This window comes from Globicephala melas, chromosome X (genome assembly GCF_963455315.2).
Source record: "Globicephala melas chromosome X, mGloMel1.2, whole genome shotgun sequence".
NCBI classification, from domain to species: domain Eukaryota; kingdom Metazoa; phylum Chordata; class Mammalia; order Artiodactyla; family Delphinidae; genus Globicephala; species Globicephala melas.
This window is the reverse complement of record NC_083335.1, coordinates 81,796,193-81,811,158: the sequence shown is the minus strand read 5'-3', so window position 1 is coordinate 81,811,158 and position 14,966 is coordinate 81,796,193. Positions and strand designations below refer to the sequence as shown.

Here is a 14,966-nt window from a genome sequence, read left to right as displayed (position 1 = left end):
GAGACCAGGGTTTATTCATGGTTCATTCAAGGAAATCAAAGAAATTCAAAAAAGTAATCAACTTTAATGAACTTCAAAAGCCAAACAGGGGAATTCCCTGGCGGTCCAGTGGTTATGACTCAGCGCTTTCACTGCCCGGGCCCAGGTTCAATCCTCGATCAAGGAACTAAGACCCCACAAGCCACACAGCACAGCAGAAAAACAAAAAGGCCAAACAAATATGCAAAGGGCAATTCAACATGGCAACAGTAGCAACTGTGTGTGTGTGTGTGTGTGTGTGTGTGTCTGTGTGTGTGTGTGTGTGTGTGTGTGTAAGCACACACGTGCCTGTCCGCTAGGCAAAGAGACAAAGCTGGAGGCACATGAAGAAGCCCAATGATAACAGGCCTTTTAAGAAATTTGGACTTTATCCCAAGGGAGGTGAGGTACCACTGAATGATTTCAAGCACAGGAAGGACATGAATATATATATATATATATATTTTAGAAAAGCCTTTCTGAACATCTCTCTCTATATATATGTATGGAGTGATTCGTGGATACAGTATAAAGGTACACAATAGAATGCTATCTTTTATCTCAGAGAGGAAATGTGAATAATTTACATACAAATATATTTGTATTTTAAAAATACAACAACAACAAAAAGATAATCCAAAAACTAAAATGGTCACACATACAGGAAGGGGGGTGAAGTTGGACAGGAAAGGAAGCTAAACTTCTCTTCACATACCTTGTATTATACTTATGGTTTCAGAATCAAATGAAGAATTTACATAATTATAAAACAAAATTAAACTGAATCAAAATGTGAAAGCCACTGGGTAAAAAAACTGTTGGGGAACAAGATACTGACAAGATGCCAAAGAATCACCCTAAAGATTCCTTATTACTTACAAAGGTAAAAGTGTATGCTTAGCACTGAGATCTGGCAATTGATACCTTAACTGAGGATCAAACCTACCATCATGAATAGTGGGATACCCTAACACTATGTGCCTCCTGGCATGATGCAATATAAAGTACATAGTGGGGAGTTCCCTGGCGGTCCAGTGATTAGGACTTGGTGCTTTCACTACCATGGCCTGGGTTCAACCTCTGCTCGGGGAACTAAGATTTGGCAAGCCACGCTGCACAGCTGGCGGGGAGGGGGAGCACACAGTGAAATATTTTTGCCAAAAAATTACTTAACCCAAATCTATCAAGCCTCTAAAATAGTTCAAACTTCCAATTCATAGGAAACACAAGGTTAGGTGGAACAAATTAAACAGAGTAATGAAAGGAAACTGACATATCCATAATGTACCCATAACATATCCTGTTCTTCGAGACAACATGTAGACTGTTCAAAAGACCGATGTTATGAAAAAAAGTGAGGGGACTGTTCCACATTAAAAGAAACTAACTAAATAAAAGAAACTAAAGAGACAGAACAACCAAAAGCAATGCATGAATTTGATTGGGTCACAGCTTAAAAAAAACAAACTACTACAAAAGACACTTTGTAACAACTAGGAAAATTTGAATATGGGTGGAATATTAGACATAAAATTATTAATTTTCTTAGGTATAAAATTGAACTGTGGTTATGGAGGAGAATCCCTTGCTCCAGCATGCTGAAGAATTTAGAGCTGAAGTCTACAACTTCCTTCAAAAGGTTCAGCAAAAACAAAAAAAGTGTGCAGTACAGAGGGAGGGAGAGAGTCGAGAGATAAGAGAGAAAGCAAACTGGGAAAATGTCCATTGGTCAATCTAAGGTGAAAGGCATATGGGTGTTCAACTGTACTATTCTTTCAGTTTTTCTTGTAGGTTTGAAAAGTTTCAAAATTAAACTTGGAAAAAATAAAGGAGAATAGTAAAAAGCAAAATCCTTTAAAAATTGAAAACTAAACAAAAGAAGTCTGACTATATATTAGCTGGTTAAACACTCAGAAGATTCTTTCAAATCACTTTAAAACATAGGAACACGACTATCCATGCTCAATGAGCCATTAGCTTAATGAGCCATTAGCATCAAGGAAATCTTAAATAGCATTCAATAATTGAATTGTTACTAATAATATCTTATTATGAGTTTCTACATATATGATAGGCTAAAGTAAATATACCATTGAATACTTGCTAGAAACCAGATTTTTAGCAAGAATAATTGGAAACTCAAACATAAAATCAATGTTAAACTGTGAAAATTACAATTTCAATTGGAAGTATCAATATGAACTCATGATACATTTTTCCCTCAAATAAAAAATGCATTTTGTAGCCCAGTCTACTGAAAAGTTCTAGAAGCACCGAGCAACCAAGCAGTCATGAACATTCCAGTGTCCAGATGGTAGTTGCTAAATAATAGCATTCCCTACTAAAAGAAGTCAGAGCTTCTCAGAGAAATGGCTAATTCCAGATCTGGGGTGGGAAACGTAAAGGATGAGCCTGGACATACGAGAAAGCAAGGAAGATATCAAAGACTACAAGAGGGGACTTCCCTGGTGGTCCAGTGGTTAAGAATCTGCCTTCCAATACGGGGGGGCGGGTTCAATCCCTGGTCAGGGAACTAAGATCTCACATGCCACGCGGCACAGCCAAAAAAAAAAAAAAAAGACTACAAGAGTTGTGTCAAAATTATTCAGAAGCCAACTTGAACGAGTTCCCACTGGCCGAAGATACAACACCTTTATGCAATGAGAAGGATAATAACCACAAGAGTGCAACACATCAAATGTGTTTAAATCCTTAAGTTCATAATAACATGAAAACAACTCAGTGGACAAATCTTGAGAATGCCAAAGAACCAACTCATTATTTTATAAACTGGTAAATAAAGGGAAAGAATCAAGCCATATATATCCTGCCTTTCCTATACAAACTACCTCAGGGTAACCAAATAATTGACGGAGGAAATCTCTTTACAGTATTTCAGCTAATAAAGAAATGATAGAATAAGATGACCATTTTGCAACCCCTGACAAATTATGTAATGGATCTAGGCAATAATCATCATGGCTGCAAGCCACACAAAAAGAGCCAATGACCAGACATTATAAACCTCCTGATGGAAGTAATGACGTCATATGAAGTAGTCTTGACCAAAATAAACCCCAAAACTTGAATCTAATCAAACCTCTAGATCTGAGCTGTCCAATACAGTGGTCACAAGCCACATGTTACTACTGAGCATGAAAAATGCAGCTGGTGTGACTGAGGAACTAAAGTTTTAATTTTACTGAATGCTAGCTAATTTAAATTTAAAAACTGATACTCAATTCAGTTACTACAAAACTTCTAAGTATATTTGGAACAACTTGGGTATGTGGTTCTCCTTTTTCAATTGTAAATTTTAGGATATCTAAATACAGATCAAGTATTTCTGAGTAAAATTTAGCATCCAAATTGAGATGTGCTGGAAGCTTAAAATAGATAATGAATTTTGAAGACTTAGTACAGAGATGGTTAAATTTCTCATCAATAATTTTTATACTGTTTACACATTGAAATGATCATTCTTTTGGATATACTCGGTTAAACAAAATATAGTATTAAACTAAATTTCATGTTTTAAAAGTTACACATGTGGGCGATACTGTATCTCTATTGAACAGCACTAATCTACATCTAACTACCCACTTACAGGAACTATGGGGGACAGCAGAACTTATTTTTTTTTGCTTTGTTCTGGGGGAACATTTTAAAAACCACAGGATACAATCAACAAAGTACAGAATGTAGAAAATCCTTCAGGAGAAATGAGCGAATTTCTTCAACAACAGTAAATATTGCAGAGAAAAATAAAAACAGACAGAGGGGGAACTTTTGGATTAAATGAGACTTAGGAGACATCATCAACCAATCACTATATCAATCATCTATCTCTCTTTCATCTTACTTGACTCCCAGTTCAAGCAAGCAAACTGTGAGTGTGTGTGTATAACAATCAGGGAAATGTGAATACTAATCATAATATTATTATTAAGGAATTATATAATAATATATAACTCCAATGTTAAGTAATTGGGTTTTTTGTATGATAATGATTCTAAATATTTTTAAGAATTTTCTCTTATAGAGATACATTCTGAAATATTTACAAATGAAATGACATGGTGGCCAGAATTTTTTAAATAACCTGGGGGTGGGAAGGGGAGGATGGAGTGTGGGGGGGTGCATATGAAACAAGTTTGGCCATGAGTTGCTAACTGCTAAAACTGGTGATGGCCACATGAGACAGCACTGTACTATTTTACTTCTGCCTATGAAATTTTCCATAATAAAAAATCTAATAAGAACAATAGCAAAACTCAACTTGAAGTGGCTCCCTCTGGCCAAGAATGGGACAATTTGAATATCAAAAAGAAAAATGACTCCAAATAGACTGAAACATACCAAAAGACATTTAAACACTTAAGTTTATAATAAATATAAATTAGAAACCTCACTGGTCACTAACTTTAAAGGTTACAAAGATAACCAACTCATTCTGAAAGCTAGTAAATAAAGGCAAAGAATTAAGTATTTATTCTACCTTTTCTGTACTAACTGAATTTCAAGGGAACTAAACAGTTGATGTGAGAAAGTTCTTTTTTAGAAATCAAATTAATAAATGTAGGAGGAATGAAAGAATCAGAAAATTACCATTTTGCAGCCCTTAATAGATGTAGGCAATGATCGTTCATTAATAGCTGCTAAAACCAGCTGTGAAAGGCTGATAGGGAACTTTATAAGATTGATGGGGCTAACAACACCTGAACATGGTGATCATGATTGTTTTTCCTTTTTTAACTTTACATTACGTAAATTTTTAAACATTCACAGAAATGCAGAGAATAATACAATGAACCCCACGTACCCAGCTTCAGTAATTATCAACTCATGGCCAATACTCTGCCATCTATACCCAATTTCTTTCTATATTCAACTATTTTAAACCAAATCTCAAATGTTTCATCCATAAATACTTCAGTATGTACCTCTAAAACAGGGTCTCTGCATCTCAGCACTAATGATATTTTGAGCCAAATAATTTGTTGTTGTGGGGGCTGTCCTTTGTGCACTGTAGGATGTTTAGCAGCATCCCTGTTGTCTACCCACTGGATACTGGTAGCAACCTCTGCCCCAGTTGCGACAACTAGCTGTGACAAGAGTATCTCCAGACATTACCAAATGTCCCCTGGGGAGGCAAAATCTACCCCACCCATTGAGAACCACTGTTGTAAAAGGTAAGGACATTTTAAAAATAAAACCACAATACCATTATCACCTAAAGATATTAACAGCAATTCCTGAACATCATAAACTATCTGGTCAGTGTTCAAATCATCCCAATTGTGTTAACATAAAAATTTTTTTACAGGTTTTTTTCAAAGCAGGTTCCAAATAAGGTGCCCACATTACAATTGGCTGATACGTCTCTTAAATCTCATTTAATCTATAAATTCCCCTGCCTCTCTTTTCTTTGCAATGGATTCAAGGGAAGGCCACACATTGTAATTGGTTGATTTGTCTCATAAGCCTATAAAAGTTCTCCCTTTCTGTTCATTTCTTTCTTCCCATTTATTTATGGAAGAGACCAGGTCTTTTGTCCTTTAGAGTTTCCCACAGTCTAGATTTAGTTAACTGCATCCCTGTGCTTTTACTTAACATGTTCCTCTGGCACCAGTGTTTCATATAATTGGTGGACATAAAAGCTTAATCAGATCCTTGTTTGAGTTTTTGGCAAGAATATTTCATAGGTAGTGTTGAGCATTCATCAATCTCACCATTACAAAGACAGAGAGAACTGACATTCAGTGTCTACTGATGCGATGCAAAAGGAAGTTCATGAGTACATGGTACCACTTAAGATATATTCTTGCCAAAAATAAAAAATGAATCTGAATCCAATCAAACCACAGATTTAACTACCAGTTTATAGGAAACACAAGGATGGAAGAACATGTTAAAAAACATCATGGGACACAATCAGCCAAATTCAGAGTATAGAAAATTGTACAAGACCAATGACCCAGTTTCTTCCATAAATAGCAAGAAAAAAATAAAAAGGGATAAAAAAATGTTATAGACCATAAGAGACCAACTTTAACACATGGACCTCACTTGAATCCTGATTTAAACACAGAATTTTTTTTTTTTTTTTTTTTTTGCGGTATGCGGGCCTCTCACTGTTGTGGCCTCTCCCGTTGCGGAGCACAGCCTCCGGACGCGCAGGCTCAGCGGCCATGGCTCACGGGCCCAGCCGCTCCGCGGCATGTGGGATCTTCCCGGACTGGGGCACGAACCCGTGTCCCCTGCGTCGGCAGGCGGACTCTCAACCACTGCACCACCAGGGAAGCCCAGAAAAAATATTTTTAAAAAAGATATTTATGGGACATTCATGGAAATCTAAACATTTATTGAATATCAGGTGACATTACAGAGTTAGTGCTAATTTTTTGGTATAATATCATGGTTACATTTTTTAAAAAGGAGTCCTAGAGATATATACTGAGGTAATTATGAATGGAATATCTAGAATTTGATTTAAAATGTGCCAATCAGGAGGGGGAAGGGTATAAAAAACAGGATTGACCATATGTTGCTAATTATTGAAGCTGGATGATGGGTACCTGGGGTTCATTGTATCATTCTCTCTACTTCTGTATCTGTTTGAAATTTTCCATAATAAAAAGGTTAAAAAAAAAAAAATCAAGTCCCCCTGCCTGGCTATAAGGAAAGACTGGAAAGCATCAGAAACTATTTAGAAGGCTCCTACAGTAGTCCATGTGAGTGGTGAAAGCAGCCTGAACTACAGAGACAGTGGAAACAGAGAAAAGTAGAATTCAGTAGATATCTGGAAGGTAGAATTGACAGGGCTTGGTAATTCACTGAATATGCAAAGTGAGAGAGAGAGTTAAGGACAAGGCTCAGATTTCTGGTTTGAACCTGGGGCTGGCACTGAAGAGAAGAGGCCGATTTGGGGAGGAAGGCTGGGGTTTGAGGTACCTGTGGGCCCTAGCACAGAGATGGCAGCTGAAGCCAGGGGAGTAGAGGAGACACCCAGGATGAGAGCACGCCAAATGAGAAGGAAAGGATGCCTGGGACAGAGCCCTGAGGAACCCCCGAGGTCTATCTGTTCACTGTACAGGAGCCTGTTCTCCGTGTATCTGGGCTGAGATGTGTACACAGGTGGAAGGGGAAGACTGGCAACAGGCAGGGATGGGGGCAGCTGGGGGTGGAGGCGGAAGATGTGCCTGTGTCTGTGTGTGCATATTGGGGGAAGCCATGGATCACAACTCCACCCCGCCCCGCCTTGCCAGCTCGCCCCTCTTTCCAGACATGGTCTGTCTCCACAGGGCCCCCAGATGAGCTGACCCTCTCTCTGGACAGCTGGGAGGATGTACCCACTCCCCGAGGCTGAGCCTCACCTTCAGATCCTCACACAGGTCGCCGTAGTCAATCTCGATGAGGGCCTCTCGTGCATAGATATTGGAAGTTCGTTGGGAGCCACTCACTGAATCCTCCCCCTGGGAGCTACCCTGCAATGGCGAGAGGGAGAGTCAAATGGACCCGAATGGCCATAAGAGCACTTGCTCCTCTAGAGGGGGCTGAGGGGCTCCTTTGCAGCCTTCGATGTCTTTGAGAAGCACCTTGCTAGAAAGTACTTGTGGCAAAAGGAAAAGCAGCTCTGACAGCAGAAAGATCTGAGTTCAAAATTGGGCTCTACCGCTGACTAACCGTGTGACCCTGGGCAAGCCATGCTGTTGCTTGAATCCTCATTTAAACACACAAACCCTCATCTGTAACACAGGACGATGCCTGCCTGGCAGGGCTGTGCTTAGGATTAGGAGTAATTATATCACATGCTACCATGATGCCTGGCACACTGCCAGTGTTCAAAATATTTTGCTGAATTAAATGGAAATGCTATTTGGGAAGAAAGGAGGGAGAAAGACATGTGGGACTGAAATACATGTTCAGGTCAAAGACAAGATATCTGCAAACCTCCTCTCAGTTAACATTCCCACCCCCTTGCTACCAAGCTTCACTTCCAGTGGATAAAATGCCTTGGCTCTTCTATTGGCTGGTGTCCCTCCCTTTCCCATAACTAAGCTTCATCACCTCTGTATTGCTGATGTCCCTTACCCAACTCTCTCTTGGCCAACCTCCCTCACTGCAGCTAAGTTACCATCCCTCAGGTCCCTCAATTCCACCTTCCTTTGCTCTTGGCTAATGTCCCTCAATTCCCACTCCTACCAGTATCCATCACCTGCTGGAACTATCTTAGCTCAAGTCCCTAAGGTTAATGAATGACTTCCTCTTCTCCTGGCTTACCTCCCTCACCACCTACTGACATGCAGCCCTACCCCCAACAACTTCCCTCTCACACCAAGGCTATTACCTTTCACCTCACCTGCCTTCACAGCCTCACCCTGCCTCATCTCCCCTGCATCCCTCCTTTTGTCTCTCACCACCTGCAACCACCATCCTTTTCTCTCTCTCACCTGCCCTCCCTAGCCACCTTCATCCCCCATTCCTGGTTATGTTATTCACAGCCCACACCCACCACCAGCCTTAATACTCACCTCTTCCTGACTAATATCGTCCATGGTGCCCTTAGACAGTGGCAACTTGATGTCCTGCATCTTGCAGGCCTGTAGCAGGTTGTGGCGGTCACTGCGTTTCTGTTCAAGCTTGGTCTCAATGGCTGTCACCTCCTTCTGTAAATGGGTCATTTCCCTAAGAAGATCCAAGGAGATAGGTGAGACCCAAATCCAGCAAGCTGCCCGTACTACGTACTTCCCCCAGGCCCAGGCCTGAACCCACTCACTTGTTGGCGCCCCCCAGTTTCTTACGAATCTCCTCCATCTCATGGTTCTTGTCATTCACCTCTGACTTCTTGGCCAGGTGCTGATTCTTCAGGTCTTGTAGCTGGGCCATGGTCTCATCTATGATCTTCATGTGTCTTTGCTCCTCCTGGTCCCAGCACGGTGAACAGGACAAGAAGTGAAGGCTTTCCCCAGCTCACCTTGGGATCTTCTCCCATTGTCCCCACCCTTTCCACCAGACAGTTTGCTGGAATCTGTCTTCAATGAGCTCTGCTTTTACAAACCCCATCACCCCTCTGAGTTCTTTTACCTTCTTCCAAATTATTTTGTTGACCTCCCCTTACCCCAATATACAAGTTGCCTGCTGTAGAAAACTTCAAAGTATAGGAAAAGTATGAAGTAGGAGGAAAATAAGAAATTACTTGTAATCCCACCAGCCAGAGAGAACCAATTAACATTTAGCCTATTTCCCCTCAGCATTACTTATGGACAGGTCTACATAGTTGAGACTAGATTGTAATTAAAAGTCTATATTCTGACTTAATGTTATTTAAGCATCTTTTCCACACCAAGACTACTGTCATGAGCAATAACATCAATGTTTTTAAAACACCCACAAAAACAATACTGTGTACTTTCCATGAGTACATATATATGAATGCAAAAGTATTTAAGTAGGGCTTCCCTGGTGGTGCAATGGTTGAGAGTCTGCCTGCCGATGCAGGGGACACAGGTTCGTGCCCCGCTCCGGGAAGATCCCACATGCCACGGAGCGGCTGAGCCCGTGAGCCATGGCCGCTGAGCCTGCGCGTCCGGAGCCTGTGCTCCGCAACGGGAGAGGCCACAACAGTGAGAGGCCCGCATACCGCAAAAAAAAAAAAAGTAAAAAAAAAAAAAGTATTTAAGTAAATGCCTATAAGGTCTGGAAGAATACACCCTACGTGAGATTAGCCCCAGGAAGAGTAAGGGGACTGGGATTGAGAGTGGTCAGTCAAAGGGGACTGTCATCTTACCTATTATGTTCTGATTTTTTTTTAAAGGAGAATGTTTTCATTTTGATCTGAAAGTCACAGAAGGGGACATATCTGCAACTTCCTCTCAAATGGCTCATAAGAAATAATATACAGGGCTTCCCTGGTGGCACAGTGGTTAAGAGTCCGCCTGCCAACGCAAGGCACACGGGTTCAAGCCCTGGTCCGGGAAGATCCCACATGCCGCAGAGCAACTAAGCCCATGTGCCACAACTACTGAGCCTGTGCTCTAGAGCCCAGGAGCCACAACTACTGAGCCCGTGTGCCACAACTACTGAAGCCTGCTCGCCTAGAGCCTGTGCTTCACACCAAGAGAAGCCACCGCAATGAGAAGCCCACGCACCGCAACGAAGAGCAGCCCCTGCTTGCCACAACTAGAGAAAGCCCATGTGCAGCAATGAAGACCCAAAGCAGCCAAAATATTAAAAAAATAATAATAATAATTTTTTAAAAATTAAAAAATAAACAACCTGGGGGACCTCCCTGGTGGTGCAGTGGATAAGACTCCACACTCCCAATGCAGGGGGCCTGGGTTCAATCCCTGGTCAGGGAACTAGATACTACACGCATGCCGCAACTAAGTTCGCATGCCAGAACTAAGGAGCCCGCCTGCTGCAACTAAGACCCGGCACAACCAAATAAATAAATAAATAAATAACAAAACAAAAAACAAAAACATCAACCTATGTGCCAGCATTTTGGATTTCCTCATGTATTACTGAGGAGAAATGTGTTCTGAAGACTCTCAATGCATGGTGCCATATGGCCTAAGAATGCTGGTTTTGTGCATCATGGCCAGTATCCTTTTTTAAAAAAAAAAAAATCTTGGGTGATGTGATAGGAAACAAATTACACATAATTGTTTTAATTTGCATTCCTTTGATTTCTACTAAGGCTAAATTATATATACGTGTTTATGGGTTATTTGAATCTCTTCTTGAACTGTTTGTGCCACTTACTCATTTTTTCTCCCTATTTAGGTCTTGGTGTTTTTCTTATTTAGAAGAGGGCTTTATAAAGTATGGATATTATCTCTTCCAATTTTTCCTCTTAGCTTTTAGTTTAGTTTTTCATGGTCTCCTTCCTTACCTTTTTGAGCTTTTCTATCTCATTTTCATCTTTTTTCACTGTCTGCTCCCACATGTGTACTTTATCCTGGTCCTCCTTCAGTTGGTTCTTTTCAAAATCCAATTGGATGCCCAAGCGAGTCTTCTGATTCTCGAACTCCAAACTGTGGGGAGAAAGGAGAACTAGGCCTAGGGCACAGGGACACAGTTACTGCTGAATTTTAGTCACCACTCAGCTCATCCACATAAAACTGTCCCCTGAAGTTACAGAACTAAGTTCCTTGGCCTCGCTTTGTAGATATGGCACAAGGCAGAGGAGATTGGGCCAAACTCCATGAATCCTCCTTTAAACACTGGAGCCTTCATTCTGAGTTCCTAGAAGGAGGCACAAAAAGGTCCACCTGAACCCACCAGCTATGATAATTCCTATTTATTAAGCTTCTATGTAATTTACATACATTACCTCTAATCCTCTAATGAACAGCTCCACAAGAAGGCATTATTATCCTAATTTTACAAATGAGGAAACTTGGGCCAAGAGGTAAAAGACCTTGCCCAAGGCCACAGAGCTGGCAAAGTGAGATTAGATCCCAGGTGTAAACACCAAAATCTGGGTTTCTTCTCCTGGCATCCTTGCAATATAATGTGGTGGGATAAGGGGACTGGCATCTCAACTCTGCCATTTACTAGTAATGAATCTCAGACAAGTTAGTCATACTCTCCATGCCTGTTTCCTCACCTGAAAAATGGAAATAATAATAGTACTTACCTCAGAGTTATTGGGAGTTAATATGTATAAAGTCTTTAGAACCATGCCTGGTACACAGTAAGCACTCAACAAATTTTAGTTATCATCACCATCTCCAGGTATACTGGCTGTATTCAGTTCATATTCAGTTCATGGGCTTTCACTCTTTCCAACTACCCCCAAACCCCCGCATACACCCCTGCCCCAACATTCCAGAATCTCTAAAGGGCAGAGCTTGGGTAGTAAAAAAAAAAAAAAAAAAAAAAATGGAGAAAATAGATTTCTGCTAGTTCCCTCCTCCCCATCTCTATAGAAACTCAAGAGTATGTAACCAGCATATGCAGATACTAGCAGGACAGGCCGGTCTAACTTCCAACTGTCCCTCCACCCCCCAATATGGTGTGACAGATGCTGCCAGATGTCATGCTAGCAGCTTAAACCTATTAGTCACTATAATCCAAATGGAATGTAATTAACTCTATAATTTTGAGCTATGCAATTTTAAGTTCAATCTCCTAAGCGTGACTCACAAAGCCTTCTGTGATCTGGCCCCTGCTGACCTCTCCAACACCTCCGCCTTCCTCCTGACCCCATTTTTCTGCTCCAGACATTCAATACTTAGTTTGCAGAACATAGTATGCTCTCTCACACCTCTGCGCATGCTGTTCTCACTGCTTGGAACTCCTTTCTTCTGTCTACTGCCTGGTTGGCTAAATCCTACTCACTCTACAGGTCTCCAGTTCATCACTCCTTGGTCTATAAAACCTTTCTTCACGATTGTGAGCAGGTTCTTAGTTTCTATTACAATTTGTTGGGTTCCTCCCTTTTTGGTGTAATCATACCCCATAGTCCATAAAACACTTACGATCGCTGTCTGTACAAGACCTTTCCCTTTTCTCCTTTGGTTCAATCTGATTTCTACTCCTATTATCTTCCCTACAGTGAGCATGTACACCAAAGTGACATACAGACATACATACACACACATACATACACACACATACATACGTACGTATATAACCTTAAAAATGCATATCCTTGTAAAATGTTTTGTTTTTAAATTTATACAAATGTACAGTGTTATAAATTTATCCTATTACTGCCTGTAAATCTAGTTCTTGTCTGAACTGCTACACAGTATTCCATAGTCTGTATAGTCATCACATTTAACTTATACTTCTCTGCAGTGATGGCCGTCTACATTGCCACCTATGTCCCACTATTACAAATTATGCCAAGATGAACAACTTTGAATGTGTCTCTTTGTCACCCTGTGGCTAAGACCCTCTCTGGGATATAGACTCAGGAGTGGCTTTGCTAAGTCATTGGGCTCGTGTAGACTTATTTTCACCAAATACTGCTAGATTGTTTTAATTCGCATTTTCTCTAATTAGGAATGAGATGGAACATCAATTCACAGTTATTAGCCATTCGAGCTTCTCTTTCCATGAAATGCTAATACATCCTCTCTCCATTATTCTACTGGGTCTCTAGGTTTTTATTTTTCCTTTTGTTGATTTGCAGCTCCTTGAACATTTTCCTCTGTATTTTCTATCTACCTCAAGTACAGCATCATTCTGAAACTGCTGATCTACTTGTTTGTCTCCCTCATTACTCCAAAACTCCCTGAGGACAGGAACAGTCTCTGATTCAATTCTATATCCCTTGAGCCTGACTTGGGGGTAGGAGAGCAATGAACAGTTACTGTATGGGTGATGGGCTAGACGAACTGCTGACTGAAGCCCTGGGTCCAGGGGGTGACCTCCTTCAGAGAGACTGTGTCATGTTCATCTATCTTACCCTCATCTCCCCACCCTCTCCAATACCTAGCACAGGACAACTGGGCACAAGTAGGTATTCAAACAAGGTTTGTTGAACAAATGAATAAACTAAAGTGGGAAAGAAAGGAGAAACTTGCTTTGTTCTTACTATTCTTCCAACCTAGAACTTTGGTCCTCCTCTCCCACATCACCCATCAGGACAATGACAATAATAAAAGCTAATATCTATTGGGAGTTCCCTGGTGGTCTAGTGGTTAGGATTCAGTGCTTTCACTGCCATGGCCCAAGTTCAATCCCTGGTTGGGAAACTGAGATCCTGCAAGCCACATGGCGCAACCAGAAAAAAAAAAAGCTAATACCTATTGCTCTTAGTAGGTGCAAAGTATCATGCTAAATACTTTATAAGGATTAAGCCCAACCTCTGATCCACCCCAACAATTCTATGTGATAGGTATCACAATTATCCCACTTGACGCATAAGGAAACTAGGGCTTAGAGAGGTCAAGTCACTGCCCAAGATAAATGAACCATGGAGCTGGGATTTTAACCCAGGTAAACCACGTTTAAAGCTGGTACTCTTAATCCCTATACTGTGCCACATGCTTCCATGATGTCCCTGTTAAGGCTGACCTACCATAAATGCCCATCGCTGTAAAAGCTGCTCCCTGCCTTACGATGGCATTTGACTTCCCAGATGTCAGGCTAGGGGCTCAAGGGCACCCCAGTCTCCCCTTCTAACCACACTTCCACCTACCGCTTCTTGGCGATTTCATTCTGCCGCTTCACCTTCTCTTCCTCAAACTCCCGGATGTTGCGCACACCAATCTCCCGACAAAACTCTTCAAATACCTCATCCTCTACCTGAGGGGAGAAGCAAGGGAGAGAAAAGGACCTCTGGGTCAGAGTGCTGCTTCCAGCCTCAGTCCTGCCCTGATGCACATGCTGGCATGGCTCATCCTCTACCAACCTGGTTCATCTTCTCCTTCAAGTCTTTCATTTCCCTCTCTCGACTCTGGATGATCCTCTTGATATCATTGATTCGAGGCCCAAAGTTGGCTAGCTCACTCTCCAGCTTGGACTTTTCCTGAAGGAAACAGGGTTGAGAGGACAAAAGAGACCAGGATCCTTGGAGAAAAAGAGCCACCCTGAGTATACTGGCCCCATGGACAAAAAGGGCTAACTCGCCACATGCTGAGAGAACCTGACTTAGCACTGCTGTTAAGGCTGCATCATCTCTCACTTGGACCATCACATGGCTTCCTCCCTGGTCTCTAGTCAGCCAGCTTCAATCCAAAAGGCTGGGCACACAGTAAACATCATTACTTACAGGCCCACACTCCCTCATCAATAACCCCTGGGGCCAGATATGTTTTGGAATTCAGACTTTTTGATTTTAGAAAAATGATACATATACTACATATTACATAACACCTCCAGGGTTAGCTGGGGAAGCACCCATAATCAAACACATTAATATATCTATAAAAGTACCCCCACTCACAGGGACTGAAATATCTGTAGCTCACTTTGAAAACTTTCAGAAG

At 41.3% G+C, this 14,966-nt stretch overlaps 1 protein-coding gene across 3 annotated transcripts in view; it reads right to left on the bottom strand.

The window, feature by feature from the left end:
- SMC1A (structural maintenance of chromosomes 1A) overlaps positions 1 to 14,966 on the bottom strand; it is a 47,550-nt gene that overhangs the window by 21,208 nt on the left and 11,376 nt on the right. For all 3 annotated transcript variants that reach the window (XM_060292947.2, XM_060292948.2, XM_030851017.2), the window contains exons 14-19: positions 14,390 to 14,506; positions 14,177 to 14,283; positions 10,916 to 11,057; positions 8,798 to 8,943; positions 8,553 to 8,706; positions 7,395 to 7,505 (exon numbers count right to left, since the gene is read on the bottom strand). In XM_060292947.2, the coding sequence (XP_060148930.1) occupies positions 7,395 to 7,505; positions 8,553 to 8,706; positions 8,798 to 8,943; positions 10,916 to 11,057; positions 14,177 to 14,283; positions 14,390 to 14,506 (777 nt within the window). The remainder of the gene's footprint in view (positions 1 to 7,394; positions 7,506 to 8,552; positions 8,707 to 8,797; positions 8,944 to 10,915; positions 11,058 to 14,176; positions 14,284 to 14,389; positions 14,507 to 14,966) is intronic.